At 36.2% G+C, this 27747-nt stretch overlaps 1 protein-coding gene across 10 annotated transcripts in view; it reads left to right on the top strand.

Moving 5' to 3' along the window:
* Positions 1-27747, top strand: part of ZNF385B (zinc finger protein 385B) — a 463364-nt gene that overhangs the window by 417291 nt on the left and 18326 nt on the right. For all 10 annotated transcript variants that reach the window (XM_066345147.1, XM_066345156.1, XM_066345146.1 and 7 more), the window contains one exon: positions 23080-23242. In XM_066345147.1, the coding sequence (XP_066201244.1) occupies positions 23080-23242 (163 nt within the window). The remainder of the gene's footprint in view (positions 1-23079; positions 23243-27747) is intronic.

Here is a 27747-nt window from a genome sequence, read left to right as displayed (position 1 = left end):
ATGTGACTGCATTAGTATGTAATTGATATGTCTGTAGTGCCATTGCCTTTGCAATTTATACCTTTGTAATCTTAGCAGTTTTCATTTGGATAAGGTTAAGTATGTCCTCCTGGATATCTCTCTCTCTCTCTCTCTCTCTTCCTCTATTTCTCTATTTTTAGATTTAAACTTATGCCCACTTTCTGATTTCTTTAAGCAGTTCATATAATACATATTCTCTGTCTTGCATAAACAAACTTCCCCTATCCACCATCTGCCACTTAAGAGGCATTAGTGCAGTTTCTGCTAGAGCCTTGGCATTCTCTGTCATCCAACAGAGATCTCAGCAGTCATGAGATTTGCCCTGGTTAGCAAACTGTGGCTCTTTGGCCCCTTGAGTGTGGCTCTTCCACAAAATACCACGTGCGGGTGCTACCTCGATAAGGAATGTACCCACCTATATAGTTTAAGTTTAAAAAATTTGGCTTTCAAAAGAAATTTCAATCATTGTACTGTTGATATTTGGCTCTGTTGACTAATGAGTTTGCCGACCACTGGATTAGGGAGAAAGCCACAACTTTGACTCCCACATAAATGTCCTTTTCCATGCTCTTCGCAGAGCCTCCATTTCCTTTGGCCACTGTGCCTCGCTCCACCTCTCCACCAGCTGCCCTGGGCAGCAAGTCCCTGCAGCAGCTGTGCTTCCTTCCCTAGGACGTCAGAGCTGCTGGGAAACAGGAACCGTTAGACACCACATTTGAAGATGTCCCTTGTGGCAAAAGCCGGAGATGCTCAGCTGCAAGGGCACCTACTTGTATTTTCTGAAAGATCAAGCTTTTGATTTGTCACCATATGGCATTCTTCAAGGGATCCCATGTTTTGCTGTTGGTTGCCTGGTGCCTGCTTTTAACTCTAGAAATTCTGTCCATGAGTTATCAATGTCTCTTTCCTTGTCAAAACATACTCTCTTCTACTAGACCATTACTGCTCCTTCCTATCTTCCCTACTTTGCCTTCTCTTCTCCGTTCCTCTGGCTCTTTCCTGGACATTTGTAGCGTCTTTATTACTTGGGTTTCTTTTTCTGGTTAATGACTGGATTCATTGCTTTAAATTCAGAGGTACTTCCCTTGTGGGAAAGAAAAGCATTGAGCATATTGTTTGAAACTAACAAACATTACTATTTGAAAAAAAAATGAGTTTATCCTATATTTCCTGAATTTTCAGTTATTACATTTGACAACTGATACATCAGGGAAAGCTCAAATGTTCATTTTCAATGTTTGGCCCTCCCTACATCACTATATTTAACAGAGAGCTATACAGGTAATGCTACAGATTAATGTTGCCTCCTCACATACACATAGAGTCACTACCTGCCACCTGTAAACATCTACTCTATTTTTTTAAAAGAAAAATAAATAATTGTATTAGCATGGATACACATCTACTCGATTTCTCTTAAAGCCCTTGAGATGACAGATAGCAGCTCCTTTTGTGAGAGGCCGAGTTGTAAGAATATTGGTGCTTGACCAGCCCGGTGTCACCTATACTTAATAATGACCTCCTCCTCACAAATGAAATAAGCCAAAAAAGTTGGTCTTCACTGAAAAGTGAGTTTATGATGAAGGGGGTTTGGAGAAAGCCACAGTTAAACTGGATTCTGCATCTGATGATTAAATACAGAAATATTATAGTGATAATAATCTCATGGTGGGTTTGGAACTCGAAAGCTGCTTATAAAGTTTATATCTGCTACGAAGCAGTACAAATGATTAGATAAATGAATAATTTTATAAGTTTGAAAAACCAACTGATTCTATCAAGAGAAAAAGTACTGAAGAAAGAAGGAATCGATAGCATCAAATGAAAATCTGGAAAATGATAGCCTGCTTTTGTCAGACATTTTACATTTTTCCCATAAACAAGACTATTTATATTGATTCTTAGGTATGGAAGGTAGTGAAGCAGATAGGAGGTAATTAAAAGCATAAATCTCAGGAATCTGGGAAGGTAATTCTCTGCTTTGCAGACAGAGATGACAAAATGATGAACATTTTCTGCTTCAATATGACAGAAATATAGTGTGGTTACGGGGAGTAGGAATATACTGTGCTAGAAGTTTTCCTCAATAGCAGCTATTTAACAGAGGTCTTAGAAAATTTAGTCATGTTTTCCTAAAGCATATACTAGTTGCTTATTTTTTACTTATTTATTTGAATGTGATTATTGATTTTAGAGAGAGAGAAAGGGGAAGTGAGAGAGAGAGACAGAAACATCGATCTGTTCCTGTATGTGCCCTGACCGGAAATTAAACAGGCAACCACTGCATGTCCGGACAATGCTCTAACCAACTGAGCTATCAAGCCTGGACATTTGGTTATTAATTTTTTTTAAAGTTACCTTCAAAGCAGCACTGTAATATTACAAAAATGCCACAGTCTTTATCCACAGGACCTTATTTAAAATGGGTATTTAGTACTGATTTTAAATTCGTCACTGAAAGCAAGAGAAAACTAAGATAAAAGTGAAGTTTTTTAAAAAGTGAGCATTATGACTCATAAAGCCTCTTCAGATCCTATATTTAACTAATGAGAAAATTTGACAACATAATTCAGTATTTCTCTGGTTTATCTTAAAACATATAGATGTTTCACACGACACGTTACTTTAGCTAGTTCTATGTGTTTAATAATATTCAAAGTTAGGCTAATCAGCCTAATATGATGTTGTGAAGAACAGTAAATATGAATGTTACAGGGATAGTACCTAAACCCATTCCCACATATCAGAAAAGCCATTATGTACCTATGATTCACCGTTGCTGCTACAAGCCTTGGTACATTTCCACTCAATACCGCTTTGCTGACCTAACATTAATAGTGCCTTTGGAAAATACTATAGGTCTTCCTTTTTCCTCTGCAAAATTCCTGTAACTCTAGTAGGTTGAGGTAAAAGATTCCTGAAAGGATTTTCAAGTCATTTTGTTGGTGATTTTTGTCATCTAAAAGCTGTGTTGCACTTGAGGGTTAGGGAACAACTGTTGAAAGGTTATGGATTTTCCTTCTTGCTTGGGATGGACTGCTTCCCTTAAGATTAGTTGTGGGATACTTAACAATAAGAGAAGTTTCACTCAATTTTTGTGGTTTAGGATTCTTTAGCTAAAAAATTTATTTAACATATGCTTAGACTTTCTAGGCTGAACACCTATAAGTTTCCTAAAGTTGCGAGTTTCAAGTTTATATTCAGGCTTTATTTGGGATAGGGTTGGCTTCCCATAGCTTGTCTTTTATTCAGTATGCTTGAGTGAACAATTCGCTCTAATTTTCATGAACTTTATAGCAAGAAAAGTACTATTACCTATATAAGAAAAAGCAAAACAAAACAAAGCAAGCAAACAAAACAACAAAAAGACCTGCCTGCAACAGAAAGTAATCTTGTGCGTCCCATTGCTTTCAAGCAAGTGGCTGATTTAATACAGTACAGTACAACTTGAAAAAATAGAACTTTTATCTCTCAAGCAGCCCTTTGAAAAAAGTGACAGCATTTGCCCTGGAGGCCAAAGAACTTTGGATGTGGTGGGTCAGCATAAGAGCAGTTTTTTGGGAAAACTTGACTGGCCTTAAGAAACTTAATGATGACAGGGTGGGGCTGTGAGGGTAGTTTACAGGGAGATTATTCTAGCCTGTTTCTAAAATTTCAAGTTAGGAAGACTTTGTAGGGAAATAGTGTTGCTGGTTAATATAAGTTCTTCAAGGAGAGTAAAGAAGCAGTGAACTTGACCAGAGACAGAACAGTGTCAAAATAGTTCTTGCCAAGAAAGGAAGATTCAAAAAATATAAGACAAGTTTCCTATTCCCATAGACCTGATTATCTACCTAGGGAAACAAAACTAATACTCACAGAGACACTGCTGAACTATATGATGTTAATTGTAGGTAATATAAATTTAGGAAAGGAGACAGCACACAAGCTAGATTAATAATCACAAGTGGAAAGCTAGCTTTTAATGAGCGCCTGTTCTTCTGCCAGGCTCTACACTAGATACTCTCCACATATACTATCTCTGGATTTTCAGAGAGGTTCATGGAGGTTGTTAAACCAGGGAAGATGCTTAAGAGATGATCAGGATATGAGGGAGAGAAAATTGAACAATTATTGAATACTGGAGCTAAAATAGATAGGACTTCTTTAGGATGTTGTTCATGGATAGGCTGCAGGAGGGTCCACAAACCCCCTATCATTATGCAAAATTTTGCCTGTATGCATACTTAAAACCATGATGACTTAAGATCTCTTAAAGGTGATTGAATCTTCCCTTCTCACAAAGTGAATGTTCCACAGCTTCCATTGCTAGCATTTCAAGATTTAGTCATTTTTAGTGGTGAGTATTTCATCATACCTAAATCTTAAAGAATGAGAGATAGGGAGGGAGAGAGGAAGGGAAGGAGGGAAGAAAAGGAAAGGGAAGGGAAGGAAAGGGAAGGGAAGGTAAGGGAAGGGAAGGAAAAAGGAAAAAGGAAAAAGAAAAGAAAAAAGAAAGATCACCATGGTCGATTGCCTCAGTGGTAGAGTGTTGGCTATTGTGTAGATGTCCCAGGTTTGATTCCCAGTCAGGGTACAAAGGAGAAGTGATCATCTACTTCTTCACTCCTCATTCTTCTCTCTCTCTCTCTCTCTCTCTCTCTCTCTCTCCATCCCTCCCTGCCTCCCTCCCATGGCTATGGCTCCATTGATTCCCCAGGTGCTGAAGATGGCTTCCTGGCCTCAACCTCAGATGCTAAAAATAGCTCAGTTACTGGCAATGGAGCAAGGCCCCAGATAGGCAGAGTATTGCCCCATAGGGGCGCATGTGGGAATCTGTCACTTTGCCTCCCCTGCTCTCACTTAATTTTTAAAAAAAAAGAAAATAAAAAAAGCAAAAGAAAAGAAATCTTGTATTATTCTTTTCACTTTAGTTTTATCTTCTAGGGCACATGGAGAGCAAATGTTATAGTCACTACTGAGAAAACAGATCTGATGAATTAGGACTCCCAAGAATATACCACTTTGTTAAGGCTCTGATTTTGGGGGACTGAGAGTATTTTACTCTTGTTAATTTGTGTTTCCTTTAGATATAAAGTATATTTTAGCTCTTATAAATAATAGTTGTGTTACTATATCAGTGATATGCCTAACATATTTAACTCCAAAACTAGATGATTTTTAACATCCCCTCTAGTCAAAGTCACTTGCAGAAAAATTGTGAAATTACATGAATAATAACAGCCAGAATAGAAACACAGATACTTTTTTGGTATGAATATATTACTATGCCATTTAATATTATAGAACAAAAAAGAAAAAAAGGAAAAGCTAAATCCTTTTTAATTCCATTATTATATTTATAAATGAGAAAAGACTTAAACCTACATATTATTTTATTGCAGTAATGAATAATAACATTATAGTAATAAATAAGTGAATTTTAATAAAAATCAAAATTACACAAAAGATACAATTTACATACCTACTAAATTGTACCACTGACACTTTATTTTCTTCTTTATTCCTAGTATTAAAGCACATAACCTACAAAGAAGCGTAAATATTTATTTTAAAGGTATTAACCAAAGTCCATGAAATATGTTATATATAAATGTAAAGTTATATTTACCTAGTATGAATAACATACCTAAAGTTGTCACTGTCTCACTTTTAAATTTCAAACACAAATAAAAATTCTACACAGTCATGTAAAATGAGAAAATTAAAGTATCTCAAGTTTTATTTCTTTGTCTCTACAGTCACCATGCTGTCATTGCTTATTTCAAATCCACAGTTGAAATGCTAGGACAGTGGTAGTCAACCTGGTCCCTACCGCCCACTAGTGAGCGTTCCAGCTTTCATGGTGGGTGGTAACAGAGCAACCAAAGTATAAATAAAAAGATAGATTTAACTATAGTAAGTTGTTTTATAAAGATTTATTCTGCCAAACTTAGTGAAAATCTGATATAAACTATTTGGTAAGTAATTATTATTATTATATACTTTAACTTGCTGTAACTCTGCTTTATAAATTTTATAAAGTAAAGTTACTTCCCTACTTTATAAATCACCATTACTGTGGAACCGTTGGGCGGTTAGAAAATTTTACTACTAACAGAGATACAAAAATGGGCGGTAGGTATAAAAAGGTTGACTACCCCTGTGCTAGGATATGAGTGACACAGGGTTTGCAAACTAAAACTGCATCCAAAAGAACTTGAATGATTCTTCACCACTAGAAACTTATTTTTGAAATAAACACGTGTAGCAAACTCCCAATCATTGTGGATTGGGAGTTTGATGATATAACTGCAAGTTCTCTGTATTAACTTTCATGTAGTTAATTAAAAGATAAATAACAAAAATGTGCTGATTTTGAGTTTTCATATACTCTTAAAACTCAACTGTAACCACAGTAATTGTTTAGAACTTAGACCATTTTTTACAAGAACTATTTTATTACAAAGTTTAGAGTTGCCAGATTATAATGATAATAAAAAGCAGGCTGATTTATAATCAATTTTATTATCATTTTATAATTATTTGCAGACAGTACAACCTATTTCTTGAAGATGGACTGCCTCACCTTCAGTATACCACTGATGTTTATAAAATGTTTGTTAATGGAATTCTAGTTCTGCTTTGAATGCATGTTACATTTAACATGGGAGATGTGTAGTGCTGATTATACTTGAAATCACCAAATAGTTTCCTTTCTATCTGTGATAATAATACTCATTGAGTGTTCTCTGAATTGTAGCTTTCATTATCTTTGGACTGTGAGCTTGCTTTTTGCTGGGGCAAGATGTAACAATCTATATTACTTGAGAGACATCTATGGAATTCTTTTATGTGATTATTTATTTATTTATGTCATGAATTTTATTAACTTTTTCTTATATCATTTGAGAAGAATGGAAAAGTATAGATTCACTATAGGGGTAGTTAGGTTGTTACAGTTTTGTAATTTAAAATGTTTAAGCCAACAAAATACTCTATATGCACTTTTTAAAAAATTAAAATACCAACAATTTCTTTTTAAAATTTAATTTATATATTTATACAGATGACTACAGAAAGGAATATTCATTAACATCTGCCAATGTTGGGGAAATGATGGATGTTTATATTTGTAAAATACCGAAATAGAATTACAGAATTTATGGATGTAGATTTAAAAATACAAAGATTGGGTATTTGAAAGACATTCTCTTCAAACTAGTTTTCGAAAGATCTAGACATTGAATAATTGCTTTTTATTAAAATTCAGTTTTCATAAGTGCAGAAAATTCTTGTTAATTTGGACTGAAATAATTAGGGATTTGTGATAATCATGTATAGGCTGAACTGAACTTTTGTTTGGTCCAAGTTCTTTCTTCAAAGAAAATACAGATGAATGTTGCAAAGGAGATTAAAGCATAGAGATTTAGAATACCAACAGAATCAATTTCTTCAAGTTTCCTTAAGTACTTTAAAGGTACTAATTAAAACATAAGTAATAATATAATTTAAAATAATTCTTATAATATTTTAATACATCACCTAAAAATCTCTAGTAGCTAATAGTTATCAATTAGCAGCATTTCTTCAAAAATGTTTACTTTTTCAATTTAACCATTTTAGTATGTCCTTCACCCACATTAGTCTACATAATGAAGTTTTTCTGAAATAATAACCATTTAGCAATATCTCATACCTTTCTCTTTTTTATTTTTATTATTGTTATTATTTTGTGTGTGTGTGACAAGAGACAGAGTCAGAGAGTGGGACAGACAGGAAGGGAGAGAGATGAGAAGCATCAGTTTTTTGTTGCAGCACCTTAGTTGTTCATTGATTTCTTTCTCATATGTGCCTTGACCGGGGGGCTACAGCAGACAGTAACCCTTTGCTCCAGCCATTGACCCTGGGCTCAAGCTGGTGAGCCTTGCTTAAACCAGATGAGCCTGCGCTCAAGCTGGCAACCTCAGGTCTGACACTCTATCCACTGCGTCACCGCCTGGTCAGGCTGTTGTCATTTTTTTATATGACAATCTAAGGGAAAAGAGATCAGTTGCCCTGACTAAGGAATCAGGTATTGCATATTTTAAAAATTCTCATGGTGCACCAGTGTGCCTCGTGCTGTGTACCAGCTGAAAATTGCTGATCTAGAGGGAGTAGGGAGGTACTCTTTGATCATGGCTGCTCTTGAAAAAAAACTCTTAGCTCTGTTAGTCATCTAGTGTCTTCAAAATTCAGGTTTCAACCAGTTATGCCCATCCCTGGTCAGTTCTTGCCACTGGCCCCATGGTTTGCAGAATTTAGCCACAGTGACTTTCTCTTATTTCTGTAAATTTACCAAGTTATCTGTCCCTCCCATTCCACACTTCTCTTCAGGTCTCACCTTACTTGTCTCTACTTCTAAAGAGCTTTCCTAGACTGACTCCCTCTCTGAACAAGTCCCACTGCCAATAATAATAAAATGACACTCAGTAATTTTCATCTATGAAGTGTGCCACAGTTTCTAAAGATATCTCTGTGCAGCTCTTTGTTGAAAGTTCCCAACACACACACATACACACACATGTACATGCATGTGCACCTAATATTGGCGCCATAACGACAGGGACTGACTATGTTTTGTGTTTCACTGTCTCTCTGGTGCCTAGCACAGTACATTATACATTTCTTAAATAAATGGTCCTAAAGATTTTTTTAAATCTTTAATTTATGACAACCCAAGGACTAGTCAAGAATTACTGAATCCCCATTCTCTACAATGAAAATTATACTATATATGACATTAAAAGTCACATCCCCAGACCTGTTTTCACCTCCAGATCATTCACTCTAAGAAAATGAAGATTCTCTTTTACCAGAGTGGCTAAGGGAAAGAGTCTGTTCTGTTTTGGATCTTCCCTAATGGAGGCTGTTTGGACCCTGGGCTTGGAGCTTCCTTCAATGGTATAGTGGTTAAGAGCCTAACTTTTAATCCTGGATTTGAATTAGGGGTCTTATATTTCTGGCAGTGTGATCTTGCTTAACTTTTCAAAGTCTTTGTAAGCTTGGGCTAATAATACTTGCCTTATATGATTTTACTAAAAGAGATTCTGTCTGTAAGTGTATAACACAGTGCCTGGTACATAGCAAACAATAATTTGTCACTATTTTTATTTTTGAATTCAGAGTAATTTTTGTAACCTGAATTGTTTACAGTCTTTCTGGCTGCTGTATTCTCTCTATGGCTCTACATTCCTCAGCTCTTTGAATGATGGGTTAGATGCTGTGATTTTCCGTGGAGCAGTAGCTATAAATAGGTCCCTCTTTCATGCAAACATGGCTACCACTACACTTTCTGAGCAATTATATCAAATGTTCTTCCAAGACATAAATACATCATGGTATTTTCCAGTTATTTTATGAGGTTATTTTGAAATTACAGAAAAGTATTTTAACATTTAAGATGTTATTGTTCAGGCCCTGGCCAGTTGGCTCAGTGGTAGAGCGTTGGCCTGGCGTGCAAGGGGTCCTGGGTTCGATACCCGGCCAGGGCACACAGGAGAGGCGCCCTTGCCCTCTCCTTCCTCTCTGTCTCTCTCTTCCCCTCCTGCAGCCAAGGCTCCATTGGAGCAGGGATGGCCCGGGCGCTGGGGATGGCTCCTTGGCCTCTGCCCCAGGCACTAGAGTGGCTCTGGTCAAGGCAGAGCGACGCCCCAGAGGGGCAGAGCATCGCCCCCTGGTGGGCAGAGCATCGCTCCCTGGTGGGCGTGCCCGGTGGATCCCAGTCAGGCGCATGCGGGAGTCTGTCTGACTGTCTCTCCCCATTTCCAGCTTCGGAAAAGTACAAAAAAATAAAAAATAAAAATAATAAAAAAAAAGATGTTATTGTTCTTTTTTTTTAGTTCTTATCCTTTATTTTTATTTATTTATATTTTATGACAGAGACACACAGAGAGACAGATAGAGGGACAGATAGGGACAGGCAGACAGGAAAGGAGAGAGATGAGAAGCATCAATTCTTTGTTGTGGCTCCTTAGTCTCCTTAGTTGTTCATTGATTGCTTTCTCATATGTGCCTTGACTGGGGAGGGGGGGGGAAAGCAGCAGAGCAAGTGACCTCGCTCTCAAGCCGATAACCTCGGATTTCGAACCTGGGTCCTCTGGGTCCCAGTCCAATGCCACCACCTGGTCAGTCAAGATGTTACTGTTCTTTAGTAAGACTGTTATTCCTTTTTGATAATTGTGTGTATGTATTTGTAATTATTTTTTCTCTAGAATTTTTACTTCCATTGATCTCTGTGTTGTTTTACCCTTTGGTACATCCAGCTTTTCTGGTGGCCTCTTTTTTCTTTGTCCTGTGTTGACTTCACTTCTTCATCTTACTTATTAAATATAACTGTTTCTCAAGACTATTATTCAAAATAGATTTTCTCTTCTCTGTACTTAGTTCCTCAGGAATCTCGTATGTTTCCAGGGTTTTATTTATCATCTCCTCACGCGGTTCTCAGATGGATGCCGCCACCCCAGCCTCTTTCCTCAACCACCAATTTTATTTTTTGTTGTTTATTGCACCTCTATACTGTGTATCTCTTGAGCAGTCTTAATATATGTCCAAACTGAATTTTCATTTTTCTCTGAAAAGTTTTCTTGTCCCACCATAACTGCTTTTTTTTGTTAATTGTTTCATCATTTTCCTTGTCATTTAGGCCTGAAACTTTTAGAGTAAACTCCAATTATTTTTTCTTCCTCTACCATTACTTTAATTCTATTGTCAAGTAATAAAGATTCTTTCTCCATTTATTTATTCATTCGTTCATTTATCGATGTAATCAGTATTTATCTAACACCTAGAATGTTTCATGCAGTGAGCTAAGTGCAAGAGATTGAGTGAAAAACAAAAATCTTATAAGTAGAAACATTAATGCAGGTTATTTTCTGGTGGGGGAAGACATACATTAATCAAATTATTATGAAAATTAATGATTTTTCAAATTGTAAAACGTACTATGAAGGAAAAGAATCAAAAAAGTTAAGCTGGCCCTGGCCGGTTGGCTCAGTGGTAGAGCGTCGGCCTGGCGTGCAGAAGTCCCGGGTTTGATTCCCAGCCAGGGCACACAGGAGAAGCGCCCATCTGCTTCTCCACACCCCCCCCCTCCTTCCTCTCTGTCTCTCTCTTCCCCTCCTGCAGCCAAGGCTCCATTGGAGCAAAGACGGCCCGGGCGCTGGGGATGGCACCTTGGCCTCTGCCCCAGGTGCTAGAGTGGCTCTGGTCATGACAGAGCGATGCCCAGGAGGGGCAGAGCATCGCCCCCTGGTGGGCAGAGCGTCGCCCCTGGTGGGCGTGCTGGGTGGATCCCGGTCGGGCGCATGCGGGAGTCTGTCTGACTGTCTATCCCCGTTTCCAGCTTCAGAAAAATACAAAAAAAAAAAAAGTTAAGCTGTCATATAGTCTGGAGCATCATGGAAGACTTCTTGAAGTATATTTGGGCTAAGTTCTGAAGGATGAATAGGGAAATAGAAAAGGAATAGCATTTTAGGCATGTGTAAAAGGATAGCATTATACTTACATTTCAACCATATGCTTTTTCAGTTCATCTGAGAGTAACAGGGAACCTGCTGCTACCAAATGAAACTAGAGGTAGGTAGGTAGGTAGGTAGGGAATCAGCCTACCTTGACTATGTGTATAGTCGAGAGAAAGGTCTTGACTATGATTATTTTAGGTTTTAAACCAAGAACATTGAAAAGGCAGTGAGTATTTTAAACAGAGGAATGACAGGATCAGTTTTGCATTTTGAAACGTTACTCTGGCCCTTGTGTGGAAAACAAACGGTAAGAGAACAAGGAGGGCTCTCGAGTGATCACTAAAGAGGCTACTGCAGTAGTCCAGGCACAAGACGATGGCAGTATGGACCAGGATGGCAGTGGTTGAGGTGTATAGAATGGGCTTGATTAGAGAAATATTTAGGTGGTCAAAACCATAGGACAAAGATTGACTTAATCTGGGGATATAAGTAGTGTTACAATGAGCTTGATTCCTGGATTTGGCTCTTACAGCAGATGTCGAGTGATGCTGTTTGGCAGAAAAAGAATGATGGAAGAGGACCAGGTCTTCTGGGCAGCAAAGCAGACACGAGTAATACCAAAAATTTGGTTGTGAACTTCCATTTAAGGTGCTCTGAGATGTCCAAGTGGATCTAAGCCTGAGCTCAGAAGAGAGATCTGGACTAGAGAAACCAGAAAATTATTGGTGTAGAGATAGTTGGTGAGGTTGCCATGTGGGTGAGACTAAATAGGGAATAGACTAGAAAGTCTGGAGTGAGGAGACAAAAAGATCTAAAACTGAGCTTTGAAAATATATCAACATTCAATGACTTGGCAAGGAAGGCTGTGCCTGCAAATGGCTCTGAAATGAAGCCGGGGGGACAGCAACCTAAGAAAGAGCTGGGAAAAGAGTGCTTTCCTAAGAAGAAGTGAGAGCTCAGAGGTTCAGGTACACCTGATTGGTCAAGCAAGATGAAGCATGAAAGATGTTCTTGGTTTTAGGATTTAGGGCTTTGGTGTCTGGGTGATGTCTCTTTTAGTGGATTAAGGTAGACTGATTTGAGAAGAGAAAATGGAGCTGTATCTAAAATTAATTTAACAAAAAGTCTGTGAAAGGAAGCAGAGTGATAATGCAGGATTGAATGTAGGTTGAGGGATGGTTTATTTTGGGTTGGGAGAACTTGAACTTGTTTAAACACTGGTGATAAGGAAATGTTGGAGGGAGGGGTGTTGAACATAAATACCTTTTGGGAAGGCAAAAAGGACTTGTCTTAATAGGAGGAATAGCTCCTTTTCGATCAAAGTTCTGGCATTTTATCCTGCCCCTGAAAGTTGAAATCTGACTCACTGTGGTAAGAATCTTCTAGTTATTCTCTTGTCTTTTCTTTCCTTCAAATATAATAGATGTTTGCTGCCATTAGACTGAGCTAGAACAAGAGCCCGCAGTGGCTTCTCGTTGCCTATGTAGTTAAGTGTGCTATTTGTTACCTACCATTCTACTACCTAGTATTTAAGGCCTAAATAATTTGACACTTGCCTTGCTAATCTTTTTTCCACTCCTACTGTACATTCACCCACATTCACATTTTCCTAAATATGAATTGATTTTTCCAGACACTTTTTTCTTATCACAGTCCTCTCCTCATTGGAAGTATGTGTATCTCTTGCCTTTAATGTCCAGTTTATTATTGAAGGACCATCTCAAGGCCCTTCCTTCTCTCCAGTGTTCATATCATTTTATTAACCCGGGGTAGGGGTGCACATTCTGTTGCCTGATTTCAAGAAACATGTTTAGGAGAACCTATAACTACATGTATATCCATAATTACAAATTAAGGTATAGAAACTAATTGGCATTAAATAAGAAAGATTTTAATGTCTGCTTTAATTCAATTAAAGTACTTAAAGATTATTTCCAGTTGTAAAAGAAGAAAATAGTAATTTAAAATATCTAATGCCTATTTTTGCATCTTTGGTGATAGACAAATTTGTAATCATCCCACGTATCCATCAATAAGGTACTATTGAAATAAATTATGATTCATTAATATAATAAATATACACAACCATTTAAAAGTCATAAAACTTTCTAATTACTCATTTTAAAAAATATCTAAGGTCAATTGCTAAATAGAAAAAGGAAAATGCAGAACAATATACTGGTATGGAAGCATTTGTCTTAAAAATGAAAGAAAGGAAAGATACAGATATATGTATCTGTTTGCTTGATAGGCATTTCAATTATCTCTGGCAGGATACACAGAAGTGACAGCTAGCTGCTGAGCCTGAAAGGTTGACTTTTTGCTGTGTATACTTTTAAATACTTTTAAATTATGTGATTATATTACCTAGACAAAAAAATTAATAAATTGTAAACTTAAAACACAAAAATAATGATCAACAATGGATATATATACAAATAAAATTCTATAGAAATAATGAATAATTAAAGTCCAAAGAAAGATTGTAGATATGCCAAATATTATACCTACTAGTTAAGAAAATCATTCTTTTGAAGCCTTTCTGATCTTCTAGTGGGCTTAAACTTTACCCTTTACACTTCTTGTATGGATGATGGTGATGGCCTGTTTTCTACTTCGCCTCACCCCAGCCTCCCCACGGTACACGTTAGCTTGTTCTCCACACAGTAACCATGATCACTGTAAACAGTCAAAGAAGGTAACTCCTCAGCAGTTCAGAACACTGCTGAGATTTTCCATCTACTCAGGACACAAGTCAAAATCCTTACAATAGCTATTTACTGTTCCCTGGTTCTAAAATACTCTTCTCCCAGATATCTACCTGTTAACTCCTCCACTTTATTCAAGTCTCTGTGCAAATACCCCCTCAAAAGAAAAACCTTTCTGGATGACACCCCATCCCATCATTGTCTATACTTACTTACCTTTTCTTGTTTTTTTTTATAGCATCACCTAACATATTCATAGATGTATCACTTATCACTGAGTACTTACTATATAAAATATATATAAATTAAAATTTTATTGTTTATGTCCCCATACTAGAATGTAAGTTTACTAGACCTGCATCTCACAGAAGATAGGATGTCTGAACATAATAGGTATTCAATAAGTATTTGTTAAATGAGAAAAATAGAAGGGACAGACCCTCAACATTACATTCCTGCTGTTAGAAGATTGTTCATTCTCTATCTTATATATATTACATTTAATCAACAACTCTTTATTTAGTGTGTACCACATCCTAAGTGCTTCAAAAGACTCAAAGATGAGTATGACAGTGTTCACATTGAGCACTGTGTATATTATATGAACAATCTTTGTTGTGACTATTGTTGGTGAGTAGAACTTTTAGACACTATCATCAGAATCAGACACTGGAAATCCACTTATCATTTCACTGATTATATTTAAATATTTTGGTATTTATGGGTGAATCAAAGTTATAAGTATTTTTATTTTAGTTTTGCCTCCAGGAGACCAATCTCTTATGTGTGAGGTTAACCTGGAATGAAAACTTCTAGTTTTATCTGGTACTTTAGTGTAGAAACATGACTCAAGTTGGTTAAGTGACTAACGTAATGTAGTTTCTTTAGTTTCTATTATTTATATTTGTATGTTTTGAAAGATATTGCACTAATCTTTACATTTACATAATTCATTTAATTTTGAATTATCAAATATCTGCTGGATTTTAAAAATTGGTTTAGGACTTTGGAGTACAAGTTTTACAAAAATTTTACATTGTAAAAGAGGTTTTCAAATGAGTAACAATAAATAATATATTAAACATATATATAATTGTACTAAAGCCTTTCTTTAACCAGCTTTCTAAGCATTGCACTTTCAAAGTTACTTTGCCACTTTGGTCTACATTAAGAATATTATATATCAAATATAAGGAGACACAAGGAAAATTCTAATTTTAGATTTATTTTGTATTATTTATGCAAATTTCTTTCATATGGAAATGGAAGTAAATGTAGTGCCTTCTAGCCTGATTAAATATTAATATTAGAGCCCTGGGCAGATGGCTTCATTGGTGAGAGCATTGTCCTCATACACATAGGTTGCTGGTTCCAGCCCTGGTCAGAGTACATACATAAACAGATCAGTGTGTCAGTCTCTCGCACTCTCCCTTCCTCTCTCTAAAATCAATAAATTAAACTTTTTAAAAAATTAATATATAGGCCCTGGCCAGTGGCTCAGTGGATAAAGTATCAGCCTGGTGTATGTGAATGTCTTGGGTTTGAGTCATGGTCAGGGCACACAGGAAAAGTGACCATCTGCTTCCCTTCCCCCTTCTCTCCCTTTTCCCCTCCTGCTACCAATGGCTCCACTGATTCGGGTATGGCCCCAGGCACTGAGGATAGCTCCATTGGAGCGCATCAGCCTCAGGCACTAGAAATAGCTCAGTTGCGAGCATGGCCCCAGATGGGGTGGCCAGGTAGATTCCAGTTGGCACATGTAGGAGTCTACATCACTATCTCCCCTCCTCTCCCATAAAAAGAAAAAAAAAAGTTAATATGTAGAAGCTGGGAACCTAATTTAAAAGACCATCAGAAGACTTGAATTCGTTAGCTGAGTTAGCTGTAGAGTCATGACTGGAATAGACCTGAATTATATTGCGTTACTTATCACCAGGTAACATAAATTGTTCTTATAGAACACACAGGGCAACCCATTCTTCCACTGAAAGATAGCAGCAACTCTTGAACACATTAGAGATTTGGAATGTAACTGTGAAATCACTATAAACTTCAAAAAGCTGAGAATTATTAACTAAAATTTTCACTTAATTTAAAATGTGAAATTAAGAGCGGTAGATAAATTTCACTTTCTAATACTTTTGAGAAAATCATGACATAAATGAATCAAAAATCAAGTAATTATTAATAAATCCTTGATGTTTTATAATGTAATATAAAAATAGATGATATCCATATGCTTCTTAAACATTCTAAGATTTAGAGCTTCAAACGGGTTAGGTTCCCAAATGCACAATTCTTTGTGGAAAATTAAAAGTCTTAATAAATTATAAATGCTCCAATTATTTTGTAATCAAGGTTATATTAGCATACAGAGCACTAATTTTCCTACTTTGAACATAATAACTTAGAGAATCTGGCTTATCAAGTCATTCTGCGTGGAGTTCACGATTACTCCGCCTTATGATTTAGGAGAGAGATTAAGAGCATATTTGTCTAGGGTTCATTTAATTCACTTGGCCTCAGTTAAACTCTAGTTCACATACTAGGACTTTACACATACCTTGTCATTAAACTGACGCAGATCTCGGCCCCCAATTCAAAAGACAAAGTAAGCATTTCTTTTAAAAATATCTAATGCAATGTAAAATTGAAACATAAGCAGTGTTATTTCTTAGGGTAAAGCTGTCAGATACTTTTTGATGAATTCTTAACTAAATTGTGATATTAAAGAAATTGCATTAAATAAAACTCATCTATTATATACATTGAAAAAATCATGTAAACTCACTTCTAGTAAGTTGATAAGAAGAAAACTTATTTTCAGAATACAGTCTCTATTATTTGCAATATTTGTGAATAGAATTATAAAAATTAATATTCTGGGACGAACTTTTCCTTGACATATATGTCATTATATATATATGTCATATATATATAAATTTGTTTTTAAAAGGATATAATTTTAAATTATGGCCTAATTTGAAAATGAGGAGAGAACAGAATTGAACAAATGAAAGAATTTATGGCTTGGATCACAGTTGATATTACCAAGTTCAAATAACTCTCTTTTATGCCCTGCTCTACTTTATCCTAAATGGGGAGCAGAGAGTATATCTTGGATATCCGGATAAAGAGTCTTAGGTTGTCGGAAATCTCCTAAAATAAAAATTTCACCTTCACATAACTGAAATAAAAAACTAATTGGGAAAATGAGGCAAAATTTTGGCCACTTGAAATTCTACAGGAAATAATTTTTATTTTTTAAAAGCAATTTTCAAGAAAAGCTACGTTTGCTGTATTCCATGACTTTAAACTCACACTTTTTCTAATGCTTCATGTAAATTTGGTCAAGGTTCCTAGGCCCCTGTATAGTTTCTCCTGGTTTCCATGAGTAAAGTACTTTGCGTGTGTCTCCAAGTCCTGTTTCCCTCCATCACCATTCTTCCCCTTTGTCCCTCCTGTGCACTCGTCCACCTCCCCGCTCCTGCATGGAAATGCATAGTGTCAATGCAAATAGTGGAAGGCTCATGGATTCAAATAGTGGCGTTTTAAATCAGCTCCAGACTAAGAATTCTACTTCTGTAGTAAAATATTTGATAGAATCTAAATTAGGCCCCAAATTAGTAGTTCAGATGCACACATCACTTTTTTCCCCTAAAAGCTACCACTTTTCTCTTTCTAAATAAAAAAAAAAATTGGAATTGATGGGGTTTTTTTTCACCTATACACTATAAAGCCAGTAAAAACGACCTGCCATAGCCAGAACGATGGCCCTGCAGGAATCATAGGACACGGTTCTCATTGAAGGATATATGTGAGTATCTCCCGACCTCCCCAAGACTTACACAATGTAGTGACTCTGGATAGGCCTTTCAAACCTGGAGTGTTTCATTTAGTGATAGATTAGAAATTAGCAAAGAAATTGAATCTTTTTAAGGTAAAAAAAAAAATCTCATAATGGTTATAATTTTTTGTACACTTTGTTTTCAACAGATCCCAGTAAGTAAAGATTGAATGGGGTGACTATCAAAGCCAGTAGTATGTCATTACTGATATTGTAGGCTTCATAATTGTAAATATCAGCTGAAAAACTTACTAGCAGGCTTTGGATTGAGTAAGCCTTTCTCCTGTGTGCTTCTTCTGTTGTGGCTTTGTCTCTGAGACTGTGTGATCTTGTCAGTGCAACAAGTACAGGCGAAGAGCTTTTTACTAGCTAAAAATAGTCTTATGTTAAATCAAAGGTTCAAGTAATTATGTAACTATTACTCAGTAATCTTTTTTTCTTAATAGGTTTAACTATAGTATTTCAAATGTCATGCTTATTTCTCAAATAATTATGAAAGCTTCAATAGAAGTAATTTGATTGTTCTTTTAATATAGGGTTATAGTTTGGAGCACAGGATAAAATCTGTGATGTAAAAGCAACATCTTCATAACCCTTTGTACAAGATGCCTACAAATAGAACTTGAAAAAAACTTTTAGAGCTCTTATAACGTTTTTTGTTCTACAGGAGATAATCATTGCTGAGGTAGTACTCACTACATGGCAGCCCTTCCCAGACGTTCTTTTCATCCATCTGTGTTCTAGTGACTCTGAAAAGTGGATGGGGCTAGGGAACATCATAGTTCACAGGACTTCACTGCCCTAGCATGTTCTGTTCCCTTTGCCTGAAATACTTGCCCCTCCACACTGCCACTTCAGAACTCTGTCCCCAGAGCAGGGCCCAGCTCTCATGTTCTTTTTCCATAAAGCTTTCATGATCCCCTGCAATCTGAAGATATTTACCTCTCCCCTGATGACCCGTAAGCCTTTGCTGCTCTTTACCGCCCATTTTACAATTCCACTCTCTGCTTTGGGGGGCAGTTATTTGCATGCATGTCTTTTCTTCTAGCTACCATTCTTACAAGTAGGGGTCTTTGCTTTTAATCCTTCACAAATTCTAGCACATGGCAGATACTAAATAACTCTTTGTGGAATAAATAATCAGGTTTTTCCCTTGTTAGTGTAGCCTGTTTTTATGTTAGTTTGTTTGACATCTGTTTTATTTGGCATTTTAGTGTATAGAGTTCTCCTGAAAATTAACTGACTCTGCTGCTTAACACATTGAAATCTCTTTTGGAAAAAAACAGTGCCAATAGTTTTAATAGTGAATTTTCTTTAATTAAGGGAACAGTTCTAATTACTTTTTGAAATGCAGAAAGAAAGAAAGAAAGAAAGAAAGAAAGAAAGAAAGAAAGAAAGAAAGAAAGAAAGAGAAAGAAAGAAAGAAAAGAAAGAAAGAGAGAGAGAGAGAGAGAGAGAGAGAAAGAAAGAAAGAAAGAAAGAAAGAAAGAAAGAAAGAAAGAAAGAAAGAAAGAAAGAAAGAAAGAAAAATTGGTTTAACTGGTAAATAAATACTTGAGGACTTTCTCCGGTGACATTAACCTTCCCCAGCCACTTTGTCAGATTCGCTACACAGTGAGCACATTTATAACATCAGATTTAAAGATCCTAGCCACTTCTCCAAAGCATAAATAAGAAATAAGGCAAAATTTAGAAATGTGAGCACAATTTTAGAATTTCTCATTATTACATATTTATTTTTAAAGGAATATATTATCTCGTTATTTATCTTTCTTGTTTGGACCAGTAGGGTCCCTAGAGATGTAGAGGATTTGGGAAAGTGAATGCTTTAACAACAAAGCTGGAGAGGAGTAGAAGAAAAAAAATTCTAGGATGTCATTTCCCACCAATGCTATGCTATTCCTCTACCAGTGGGTTGTCTGGTGGCTACCGGAGTGACCTCTGAGAGAGGAGCCTAGTTGGCAATGAATTCTTGTGTGGAGGCTAGAATGGTGACTTAGGCAACTCTCTGATTCTGGCAGTTCTTGGCAAGAGATATTTTTGATCACTCTAGTTGAGAGCACAGCAACACTCTTGACAAGGAAACAGAAAGCAAGCCATTAGTGTTAGACAATTACGTGTCTGCTGATTAGTCACTGAGGTGTAAAGTTAGTCAGTTTGGTCAACCAGGTCTCTTAGAAGTGATACAAGAGCCACTGTTGATTGGGCTTGATTGTGTTGCCTAGTTCATGAGTTTTCTGGCTCTTGTCCTTGTGACTTTCACTTCTCAATTAAGGAGAACCCTAGATGATGAAGTCAAGTTAATCATGTCACTAATTAACGGTGTTCAGTTTCATTTGAAGATTTGCCAAGGATTCAGAAGCTGTTGACACTGCTTCGGACACAGTACTGAGGATAGCAAAGTGCTCCTACCGAGAGTATCACAGGGGAATTAGAAGGATGCCAAATGTGAGTAGGTGGTGCCTGCCACTCTCTTTATTCCACACTCCTTCCCAAACAAGGGTCAGTAGAAGCTAAGAACCCTTGTCGCACTCCGAGTCCCAGAACACAAAAGGAAAGTGAATCATGGCTGTGGACAGTTGTTCCCATCTTGGCATCCAGTGAGGTGTCACTTAGCTGGATCTTTATCCCAAGTGCTAATTGATGCTGTTAACTTTCTGCACTGATGCCAGGAAATAGTAATGAGGAAATGACACTCCGCTTATCTTGTGCTAGCAGGTTTTATTTTGAGAACCATATGCTTCTTTAGCCAAAGGACACTAAAGTAACAGCTCAGAATTTAGTATACTTGGAAAGAGGAGGAGGTCTCCTGACATTAGATCTCCTAATATCTTGTAGATATTTTTATATACCTAAAAAGTAGTACTTTATTAGCCACTCACCAGAAGGATCAGGCCTAATGTATTATGCTAATACATTTCCCACAAATTAGATATTCCCTACCCATAGAAAGTTCTGTTAAAATATAATCTTTCAGGTCCTGGCCGGGTGGCTCAATGGATAAACCATTGTCCTGGCGCACCAAGGTTAGGGGTTCGATCCATGGTCAGGGCACGTTTAAGAAGCAATCAATGGATATATAACTAAATGGAACAACTAAATGAAATGAGTTGATGTCTCTCTCTCTCTCTCTCTTAAAACAATGGAAAAATTTAAAATTACACAAAAAGAAAGCACACTATTTTAATGACTTGGTGAAAGATTTATATATATATGTTGTTAAATAGGGTTACACATGTAAGCATTTCACTCTATAAAATGGTCTTTACACCTACCTGTGTGATTTTTTATGTTATTTTACTTCTCTGTACCCAGTTTTTATAGGTAAAGTGCTGACTAATGATTCTACCTTACATGGTATTATGAGGATTAAATGAGCTAATAGGTGTGATACATTTAAAACTATGCTTGGCAAGGGCTTAATAATATTAGCCATTATTATTATAACTTCACAATATCAATTTAAAATTTTTTAGTTGTGTATTTTCTCATTTTATATCTACCCAGTTATATTAGCTGGTTTTAACCATCCTTTGTTAGTAATATATAAGACTTAAAATAATGTTACACTTCTATCCTCCCTGGGGATTTTTTTCTAACTCAACAGAGTGCATAATAAGTCCCTGAACAAACTGACTAAGAGCAATGATAAGTCAATGATGATCTAAAACAATACTTGTGAAAAGATATTCAGGAAGTTAGGGACTGTATACAGCCAATACAAGGTCATTGACCTTGAGTGATCAGGGTTATATGCTAGGAAAATCACTTAAATATCTTTTGTTGAAACAATAGAATTATAACCTCATTCTGTCTATTGTCAATTCTACCTACCTACCTACCCACCTATCCACCCAGACATACACACACATGTACACACGCACACACTACCTATATTCTGCTTGCTTAGGAAAATGAATGAAAACATTGGCATAGTCATCTTCAAGCACATACAGTTTATGCAATGATAACTGATGTAAGAAAATGTTATTTAAAAATCTTCTCATAAAAACTATTTTATATGATAGTTTTCTCATCCATTTCACTTTTATAAGTACGCTAATATGCCATATAATGTATGTTTATATATTTTTTCACCAAATGGGTGTTTGTATTTTCAGGGACTATTCAAAATAAAATTGATGTGAATGTACTTACTCTTTTGTTAAATATGTGAAACTAGTACTTGATGCCAAAAAATAAAATCTTTGTTCTTTAGTTGGAGGGGAATTTTCCAAATGTCGCAAATTGACTAAATGTTTTCTTGTTTTGCTGTAGTTTGTTTTTGTCCTTTAAAGGTTTTTAGTAGCCACTTGTCTTGATCTCTTTTCTCCTTTTTGGTCTAGCATTGAAGTCACAGTTCTACCCATGCTTCATGTATAAATGAATGTAAGAGTAAACTGCTTTGACTTCAGAATCACATCTGAGATCAGAAACAAGGATTGTCCCACCCTCTTTGTGGCTTAAATCATCAAAATGTTGTTAGAACTGGAATCATCCAAATGTTGCATGAAACACATGTAGATTGACTTCAAAATGTAGTGCCATCTTCACTCGCTAGCAAGTTGCTTTGTTCCTTCACTTGCTCTCAGAGCAGAGTCCAGAAGAAAGTAGATTCAGGGCAGACAGGATTTCAGCTGAAGGCAAAAACAAAATGAAATGGTTGTGGAAGGACATGCCTGGGTAGGACAATCAAAGCAACTTGCTATCAGCCAAATGTTTGAAAAGTAACTGCAACGGACCGTGGTGAAAGTACTGATGGCAAAGCTCACCTTCATCACAGTTTTGCCCTGGCCCAGTTGTCCTCTGGGTTTCAAAGACACGGGTCCTTATAGAGAAGGTATCAGTATGCCCAAACCTCTTAGATACTACTCTCCCACTTCATGAACTGCCAAAATGCAGTAGAGTGCTGAGTGGTAAATGTCTGTGTTGCCTATGATTGAATGTATTATTTCCTGCATGATCATCCATTGTGGTGTTTGTAAGTAGCAAAAAAATGAGCCTGATTTGTTCTCCTTTGTAGAGCCAGGCCGAGGCCCACTACAAAGGAAGTAAACATGCCAAGAAGGTCAAAGCACTAGAGGCAACGAAAAATAAACCCAAAATGGTTTCTTCCAAGGACAGCGCAAAGGCTAATCCCAGCTGCTCCATCACTCCAATCACAGGCAACAGCTCTGACAAATCAGGTCAATGACACTTTTTGTTCTTTACATTCTTTGTGTTCCTCCTGGTCCCCTGCCCAAAACCCATTCTCCTCCGCTCAGCTGTTGCATGTTTTCTCCATGATTTGTTTTTATAATAATATGTTTCCTTCACAGGAGGTTATGTGTTTTCACAGAATCTAAGCATTTGATACGTTACCATTCCATGTTGTTAAATATATACATTTAAGTATACATGTGTGTGTAAGTATATTTATATATATATGTATATATGGGATACTCAATCATAATGTGTTTAGACACAAGTGAAGAAATGAATCAAAAATACTGACTTTATTATTCTCTTTTATTAATTTTATGTTTAGTTTTTACTATAGACTATTTTAGTGACGGAAATCTTAAACTTGTCTAATAGATATTTTAATATTATTTTACCACAGTGGAGGAAAATGGAGGGGCAAAATGATGAAGTTTTCTGAGAGTAATATTACTAAATGAATCTGAAGATGTGTTTAATAATAAAAGATTTTGATTTTTGAAGGCCTTTGTAGAGTTCCTCTTAGCATTACAGATGAACTTGAGGATTTTAAGGGAACTAGTCACAAAGTAATAAATTAACTAATAGAAGAACTTTATGTAATTGGATATGGCTACTAGTGGAAGTACCTTCTAAGAAGAATCCATATTTAACAGTCCCAGTGAATCAGCAGTTTTTCTGAGTTGGTTCAAACTAAAGGATTTAGACAGTAGAGAAAAAAATTATTTTTTGAACATGTTTACCATGAATTGGTTGTTTGATAGGCTTTCATGCCCTCTTATCTGCCCCTTAGGGCCCAACATGGATGAATCATCTTGTTTTAGTACTAGTTGAGGACCAGTGTCTATTAAAGGAGAGTAAGAGAATAGAACCTTTTCTCTATTTGACTCACTCTCTTTTTAGGAACCTCTCTGTTGTTGGAAAAGCATACATATACACACAAACCAACACTTCTCTTCTGATTCCCTTCTGTTCTTCAAATCACTGTAGATTTTTGAGGAAGAGGCTTCAGAATGCTTTCCTGTAGCTGCCCCATGGCCTTTGGAAAAGAACAAATCCATTACTATAAAAGGAGAGTTCAGGCAAGCTTGGCCAGACAAAGAGACTATATAGGAACAAACCATTATTAATTAGGTCCCATAAATGCTGGTTCCAAAAGCTGTGTAGCCTAGGCGTAGCTTACCCAAATTTGGAAATAAAGATTTTTTTCTTCTTTATTTTATAGAATCACTAAGTCATGTTATCTAGTGAATAAAGTGGATTTTATATCACACTTCTCCCTTTTTAAAGAACAAAGCCTTTTTACATATATTATCCAATTAATTTTAACCCAGATCTATAGGATATTAAGGTAAAATATTTTCTCCATTTTACAAAATAGCAAATTGAGTCAAATTCCCCATTGTGGCTATTTGCTGGAGGTTACCCAGTGTTTGGAAGGATGGAATCTATCACCTCCCGACTTCCTGTCTGATTTTATTTTTCATAGGGTATCATTACCTCTATGAAACAATACTCTGTCAAAGATTTTATTACCTGAATTATGCACTTAATTAGAAAAAGAAACATGTTTCATTAAAGGCAGTTAAGTAAGAATAGCTGTTCTATTCACTCTTTAGAAGTTAGTGTTGAATTAAATTTAAAATCCAAAGAAATGGCTTTATGGTCTCCTAGGATCTATTCCAACTTTTAATGATGCATTAATGGGAGTTCAAAACATGGTAGGTGGGAGGAGGAATGTGCTTTGGGAGAATTGGGGTCAAAACACAGCAGGCATTAGGCAGCTATTGGAAGATGGTGAGAACATATTGGCCAGACACTTTACCCAAATTTCTCCCTGGAGTTCAAGTGTCATAATGCCATATGACAGTACACCTCCCTGTGATAATATGCCCCATACATCAAACTGAATGTTCTTTTGTGACATAATTTAACTACTCATAACAGGTTCAAAAAAAACAGAGCCTTTTAAAAAGAAACCTTATTTTTTTAAAAATAATAATAGATTGTGATAATCAACCTAATGATAAAATATTATGATAGTCAATTTAATAGGCTATATGTCTAGTGTTTAGCAGTAGATGTTTTTTAAAAAATTAACTCAATATCAAGATGAGGAAAAATACATTTCTTGTTCTTAAATGTATATAAAGATATTTAGAGCTGAACAGCCTTTAATCAGTTGCTATCTAAACAGATGAAAGTCGATGAAAAGATTAGAAATGCTACAGATATTTTTATAAATGCAGTTAAGAAGAAAGATGATGGACCAGCATGTCCTGATTGAAGTATAATAATAGAAACATCTAAATTTGTTCAGTTTATAAATCCAGTCACATATACATTTTTTGTATGGTCCTCTCAACAACCCAGTAAGTGGTAGGGCATCAATGAAAGATGATTTATGCAACAAACTTTATATCCGTTTATTCACTCAATAAATATATATTATTATACTAAGTAATGTAGTATATCAGTATATTTTTCCATATACTGAGGTACAACAGTAAACAGAAAGATATTTTCTTGCCCTCAAAGAACTTTTAACCTAGCGTGTGTGTGTGTTGGATATTTGGACTACAAAGAAAAATAATACTTACCGCCTTCAAGCTGTTCCCAAAAATATGGTAACAATGAAGAACCTGGGGTCTTGGAAGGGTTAAATGACCAGTGTAGGTTCACAACTCATATCCCAGTCAGAGCAGAAACTGAGGGCTTCTTGTTCCATGCATTTTCCATTATTCCCATTACTTCTAAACTTCTCTCTCTGACTTGGGGGTGTAAATACAAGTATCCCAATGGAGGCAAAGTCAGAGCACTAATCTACTTTTTAAAGAATTAGTAGGACCATATATTACTTTATAATTGCTTGCTGACTGTTGACATTTTTCTGTAGAAACTATACCATTGAAAAGGCCATTAAGGCTTTGTTTTATTGATAATCCTTATTTCCTATGCAGTATGTTGTCTGTAGCATTTAACTGTAGTAAAACAAAGCTTTAAAAGTTACATCTCTTTTCAATGGAAAGTTTGAATGAAAACACTCATTTCAGGTAAATGACAAATGTTCTCAAAGCTCTATGTTGACAGTTGTAGACTTTATATGTCTAAGCCAAATATACTGACTTAGATGGAGGTCTGCACTGGAAAGGGCATCGCCAGTAAGGCCGGTGCCGTGAACTGCCTCCTAAAACATCCAGTTGAGTTGTCCTCAAGACTGTCCAAATTTTAGGTAGCATTTTGAATCATTCCATCTGAAATATTTCCATGGGGGACATGGAGATTGTTTTAGTTATCCCCTGCCCATGACCAATCCATGAAGACTGTGAGAGGATGGTGTCAGAAAAGACATAAGAAGGAAGAAAAGAAGACAGGATACCTCAAAACAATTTATTCTAGTTTTCAGTATGTTGTCCTTTTGCATGGTGGCAGTCTCTTGGGTGTGAACCCAGAGCAGTTATCAACCAGTAGATCAGATGATTTGCCTGGAAAGGCTACAGTTCAGCTTTTTATGATCACCCTGGTGCCTTATGAAAGAGCATTTTCAATTTTGTCAAAGAGTTTTTCTGCCAACGACGACACAAATGCAGACCCTCGCCTAGTCATTGTTATGGGTTCCCCTGTGTGTTTCACAGTTTTATGTATTGTTAAAAATGAGGCCAGGTTTTCCAAATGACAATTTCTCATTTCAGCTGGCTGCAACCAGACTCCATTGCTTAGCTAACAAGGTCTCCGAAACTGCCTCTTCTCCCCTTTCTCTCTCCAGCAATAGGAACCTTGTGCTGTTGAGAAGAAAAAAAAAATGATAGTTTTCTGCTTTGGCAGCATCTGTCACTTATAGACAAGCGCATCATAAATTTGGCATACATCTATCCAAATCCAGGAGGCCGAGATTTAGTATCCATCATAAAATAATAGATTAACTATATTTATGACAAACATCTTAAGTCTGAAATTCGGGGGTATGATCATGTAGAACATAAATGGAGTCTCATCTGTCTAAAGAGAAGAGACCATTACACTAAGGCTCATATTTTCATGAAATATACATATATCATTATGACTTTCAAAGTCAATTTAAAAAATGAAACTGCCTCTATCTTTGCCCATGCACCTTGAATTTGACACAGCAACCTGTCAGGCAAGGTTGAAGATTCTTAGGTAGTTAAGTGGTTGTTATACTCTGGAAACTAACTTCTGAAACTTTTGAGCTTTTTTTTTTTTTTGCTTCCAAATAATACCGAGCATTTATTGTTAGGTTAGCCAAAGCCCACAATGGCTCTAAGAAAGCGAACCAGAAGTTAAGCCTGATTTTATAATTTACTGAGGATATATTAACTTACGATTTACTAGGGATATGTTATAAACCATTTTAAAAAGCAGAATCTTGGCTATCTCCTTGAGGCTTATATCACCATTAAAAACTTTTATGCATTTAAAAGATATTGTCATATAAAGAACTTTGTATGCACATTGAATAATTTTATCCATG

Source organism: Saccopteryx leptura, chromosome 7 (genome assembly GCF_036850995.1).
Source record: "Saccopteryx leptura isolate mSacLep1 chromosome 7, mSacLep1_pri_phased_curated, whole genome shotgun sequence".
Lineage (NCBI taxonomy): Eukaryota > Metazoa > Chordata > Mammalia > Chiroptera > Emballonuridae > Saccopteryx > Saccopteryx leptura.
This window is presented reverse-complemented; position numbering and strand designations above follow the sequence as displayed.